The sequence below is a fragment of the Carex rostrata genome, chromosome 25, assembly GCF_964058835.1.
Source record: "Carex rostrata chromosome 25, lpCarRost1.2, whole genome shotgun sequence".
Classification (NCBI taxonomy): domain Eukaryota; kingdom Viridiplantae; phylum Streptophyta; class Magnoliopsida; order Poales; family Cyperaceae; genus Carex; species Carex rostrata.
In genome coordinates this window covers 3,608,545-3,613,698 of record NC_135942.1, presented here as the reverse complement: position 1 = coordinate 3,613,698, position 5,154 = coordinate 3,608,545, and the positions used below count along the sequence as shown (strand labels likewise).

The window sequence follows — 5,154 nt, the reverse complement described above, 5'->3', positions numbered from 1 at the left end:
GTTTATACTCGAAAAAAAAAAAAAAAAAAACAGTTCAAAGGTACAGCACGGCAAGTCCAAAACTACACCAGCACAGTACAGTAACAGTAAAAGTTTGAAACCACAGCACAGTAACAGTAATAGTCCAAAACTACATCAGCCCTAACAGATTAGATACCCAAGATCATGTCTCTTTGCTGAAACAACCTCTTATCTCAGATAGTCGAAATAGTCTAAAACACCACTCAACACTGCACAACACAGTAGCTCTCCATTAATTCCCCCACAAACCCCTAGGATTATTAGTATTATTATTACAGTTAGCCCAGAATCGCACAAAGCCACAAAATTTATAAATAAATAAATAATTGATCAATTGACTTCATTTGTGCAGAAAAGATACAATTGGTAGAGGCATGCTAGGTTGTTAAGTTGTTAACTGTAAACGTCCATATAGTACAGAAGCAAGGAATGTTGCCATCATGGACAAAAGCAGTTTTGAAAAATAACTGTATGTAATACACATTGAAAAAGAAGCATCTGAATACCTTATTATATAAAAAGATCTAGTCTAAAAACTTAATGCATACTCCTAAACAACATCCTCTAAACCATAGCAAACATTAACACAAGCAGGGGATTAAAACATAGCATCACAACTAAACACACCAAAATACTAAAACAAGAAACTAGGTGCCAGTAAATAGACACAAATCCCCTACCCCCAAACAAAGTTACAAAGCACCAAACCATCAGAACAGCAAATACCAACATAAAGACACTGATTTTTTACAACATACTGTCTGTCCTTGCTGGGAGCCTCCTGAAGAAGTTTATTGGAGGGGACGGTAACCTGTGTCTAAACCTGGGGTGCCGCATAACAAAAATCCCACTAATTGCCACCAGCACCTGCAGAGGAGTCACATATAAACCCACTGCCGCCACCAAACAGAAAAGCACAAAAATAGCAGTAGCCCGTGGGTCCCGCCAGCTCAGCAATGCCTGAATCCTCTCCCCCTGGGTTGCAATATCTCCCACCACAGTTTGTATCCTGCCCGCCACACTCCTGAGCCGGTCATACCGCATCCTAACTAACTCCGCACTTTTGCTGGTAGGGAATGTGTCAAACTCTTCATCAAGCTCATCAGGGTGCACTGCTTCGGCATGAGATATCTTGGTGTTCATGTGAGGAGGGTACCGGGGACGGTAACGATAGTTCCATATTCCGATCAAAAACATGTACAAAAATATAGTAGGTAAAACGAGCTCAGGAAAGCACACAAGCATGAGAAATAGCACATGCACCAAGACAGTTGTTATCGGGTTACGCCACGCACAGACATCAGCAAACCACCGACCAACTGCAAATAAGCCAGAAAAAACAGACATGAGACGAAAAAAGTTTGCCTTGCTGCGCCTCATGCTCCAGAGATGCGAATCTACATCTGACATGTATTCTACCACTTCCCGGCGCAGTGGTGGCTCCATGCGGCCTAGCCGTGCAGCTACGATCTGCACTGCTTGGTGCCGCAGAAGATCAAGCTGCATCACAGTCAGTGGTCTTACATAGTGCATTTTTGGCAGCAACGGGCGTGAATATTGGTACAGTGTGTTGATTAGAGATGTTGAAGAGAAGCGTATAGCAAGATGTAGCTCGCCCATTTTTTTTACTCCTGATGGGTGAAGTACCAGAAGGGGGTAGCGGTGAGTATACACCCGACCTGTTTCAAGGGTTGAGAGGCGGATCCGTACTTTACCAACTTTTGCATCTCTGTTGTTACCGTTCCCCCCTTCTTTAGCCTTTTCACCAATCTGGCAATTGTCGAAAACACCGATTGTTAGAACTGTGGCTGGGTCATACACCTCCCAAGTGTATTGTTCGTTGAACTTTGGGCCAAGACTGTCAATTATGGTACGGGTACGCACCCATTTATGACCATATTTAGCCACACAATATGTGTCTGATGTTCCTTTGCCTTCACGTGTTTTCATGGGATGTAGACCCTCTGCACCGAGTACTCCTAGCTCAAGTAAACCGATTGACGGCTTCCAAAGTTGTTTGGCTGTTGGCCTGAGGTCACTACTATAGTGAGTCGATTCGTCAAGGACATGGTAGCCTCCATCTAGACATACTCGAACATGCAAACGGGTTGCAAATTTCTCTTTCTTAATTAGATCCACATCAACAACTACCGGTTTCTCAAGATTAAACCATCGCCCATGTATAATTCGATCATCGGCTCGCCTTTCAATCGAAGCAAGCGGTATGATGACACGTCCGATGATTTCATCTTTGTTAGGCCCCACTCGATCCTCAACTGACAGCATCAAATGATCCTCAAAAGGCTCGGCAGCAACAAACATTAAGTCTTCATTCCAGAATGGGTTGGGTCGGGCTTGAGAGGTACGGGTTCGCATGAATTGGTTCCCAATCTGGGCCTTTACATAGACATCAGGGAAGCGGGTCTTGTCATGCATTATAAGATCCTGTGCCTCTATTATGTTCACCCGCACATACCAGAGTCTTGGTGCGTGGTATACCTTTGACCGGATGTGGGCCCCAACCACAGCAGCATGAGCAGGGGATGCAGCATCAGAGTGCCAAGCATCAGGGAATGCTTCATCAGCTTGTGTGCCCATCCAAACTGCAAGCATCAATTCCCCCTTTGCCTTTTCTCCCTTCTTATCAACAAGCCGGTACCACTCAGGTGCTAACGGGCTATCAGGTGGGACCCGAGTCGGAACATCGTTCAAATCAAACCTCACAATCCCCACAAAATCATCCTTTACTAAATCTTTATCTTTCACCAGTACATCCAGTACTGAAGTTTGCATTCTGTCTCTAGAAAATGCAAAAACCTCATTCCACTCAGGGTTTTGTTTCTTCTCAAAATGCCTAGTGGTACCACGATAATTCCCAACCCGTACCTCCACATACGGATCTAGACTGCCACTGACATCCATGGCTGGTAAATCCTTGGCCTTGACAACTCGCACAAATAGGTATTGCATCTGTTCAACCAAATCATAAGTGCTAGATGGTTTATCAGCTCTTATGACCCTTCCTCCTACAATTTGGCCTCCACCCAGAAATGGATTTGTCTCCTTTAAAGAGTACTCTGGTGGTTGTTGTGATGAGGCGGATGAGTACATTCGTACAATTCGAGGAGGTACTGGCTCAGCTTTCATTGGATCAGCAGAATAGCGTGGTGGAGGTGGCAGGTCACTGATCGGTGGGGGAGGCTGGTGCTGTGCATAGTATTGTTGGTGTACTTCCTTTGGGATGGTATGAAATGTGTGCCTCTCAGATTTGTACTCCTGCACCAGTGGTACAGGATTAGGGTTAGCTGGAGGCTGGTTTGACAGAGGGTCCAAGGCCGGAAGGGGATTTGATGCCTTGATCGAGGGGTCATTTGTCAAAAACACCTTGAGCCCTAATTCTCCCTTTACACGAGAAAACAAACCGCGCTTTTCTAAGGGATAGTGCATCACTACCGCATCAGAAAGCGGTACGAAGGATGTACCAGATATCCGCACCTTTCCGATAAAAGATCTCATATGCAATTCGTTGTTGACATTGTAGATGGATGCTTCTAGATGCATGTTGGGGAGGTTAAATGGGTCAGATATAGCAAAATAGAAATGTTCATTCCATACCGGACTTAGGTCTTTTTCTTTGACACTGGTACGGAATTTCTGGCCATCGAACTGGAGCTCAACACATGCACTTGCTGACCCATGACCGTCCTTGGGCATCAAGTCATGTGCACTTACAACCTCTACGCCAAGCTTGTATGCCATTGTGCTTTTTCCTTCTTTTTCTAGGCGTTTTGTTTCATAAATCCTAAAATTTTTTAAATCCATCAGAAAGCAGAACAGTAAGTAGTTAAAGTAAAATCCAAAATATAGTCAGATAATTCTTTTTTTTTTGAGGTAAAGCATCCTTGGGACGTTATAATCAGACAAATTGTACATAGTATAGAAGTACCAAATAGAGAACTTTGATGAACAATCAGTTTAAACCTATACCGTGCTAAAAGTACAATCAATTAAAGTTATACTGGAAGCACAAGGACGCATAATCGTGGCATTTCCCTTTCAAGAGGGGCACAATTGTAAATTCTTGAAACAACAAGTAATTAAATGGTACAGGGAAAAATCTTCTTTCGAGAGGTACAAGTAACAAGCTTGTGTGCAAGTTCACCCATTGCATGTAAATGAAATTAGTGTTTCTGCATGCATAACCTTTAAAAACAGGTTTTGCAGTTGTACCCCTAGGATGGATTTTCATTTTCAAATTTAAACTAAATACTCTATTTTATTTAACACTCAGGATAAACTGAGTAGAGACTCCAACACTCAAATAAATACTATACTGTAAATTCAGCAGATATGCATTGCTCACACAAATGACACTCTACAGGTAATCCAAGAGGATAAAGAATAATAGATCTATTAGACTATCTACTTGAAACCAATCCAACAAAATTCCCAAACGAGGTATCAGCTTAATTTGCCCAATCTTGAGTATATAGCTAATTAAACTCACCAATTTTCACCTCAGGATTAAAAAAATTATCTCTCTCTGAATCTCCTTTCAGATCTCGATGTACAGCGAAATTTCAGCTTCAATCTTCCCTTTCAACACGATTAAAGTTGAATTACTACCATTCCTGAGAGAAAAAGTAGTCAAACTTCGTAATGCGCGTAAAGAGGAACCTACTGAGAAAGTAAAACAAAGAAAACCCAGAGAGAGAAGAAAGATAAGAAAAGGGACCTGAAATGGTAGGTAGTTGATCGCCATGATTTTGCGTACAAGACAAGAGAGAACTTGCTTTCTGGTGTTTCCTTTCTCACACACACTCCGTTTATTTTAGTTTCTTCTTTTATTTTATTTTATTTTTTCTTCTGCTTGTTTACTTCGTAATTGTATCCCAAGTTCCCAACTGCCAAGACTTGCGCTTCGCATTTGAATATTTGATGCATTGATGGTCGGTTGGGGGGTCAAATATTAAAAATTATTAAATTAACAAGTCACTTATCTGGGTTCAGGATTGCTGTGTCTTGGACGGAGTAACTAAAGATGAGTCCATAACTCTGACAACAGAGCGTCATCATCTTTGCTCTTATTTTACGTGGGGTCCACTGTCAACACAAAATCAGCCCAAATACGCC

At 42.3% G+C, this 5,154-nt stretch overlaps 1 protein-coding gene across 2 annotated transcripts; it reads right to left on the bottom strand.

Moving 5' to 3' along the window:
* Nucleotides 1–433: 433 nt before the first annotated feature.
* Nucleotides 434–4,950, bottom strand: LOC144543955 (FT-interacting protein 3-like). Of its 2 annotated transcripts, none has more exons than XM_078292401.1 (3): nucleotides 4,757–4,950; nucleotides 4,539–4,652; nucleotides 434–3,823 (listed from the first exon to the last, which is right to left on the bottom strand). In XM_078292401.1, exon 3 carries the CDS (start codon nucleotides 3,778–3,780, stop codon nucleotides 769–771), a length of 3,012 nt encoding a protein of 1,003 aa, XP_078148527.1. In that variant the 5' UTR covers nucleotides 3,781–3,823; nucleotides 4,539–4,652; nucleotides 4,757–4,950; the 3' UTR covers nucleotides 434–768. The 2 variants fall into 2 exon arrangements, with proteins under 2 accessions (XP_078148527.1, XP_078148526.1); XM_078292400.1 differs by having other exon boundaries at nucleotides 4,529–4,652; nucleotides 4,757–4,866.
* Between the last annotated feature and the right edge of the window lie 204 nt (nucleotides 4,951–5,154).

Bases quoted from the DNA above. Each gene is read 5' to 3' on its own strand.
- LOC144543955 (XM_078292401.1), bottom strand. From the start codon at position 3,780: ATGGCATACAAGCTTGGCGTAGAGGTTGTAAGTGCACATGACTTGATG.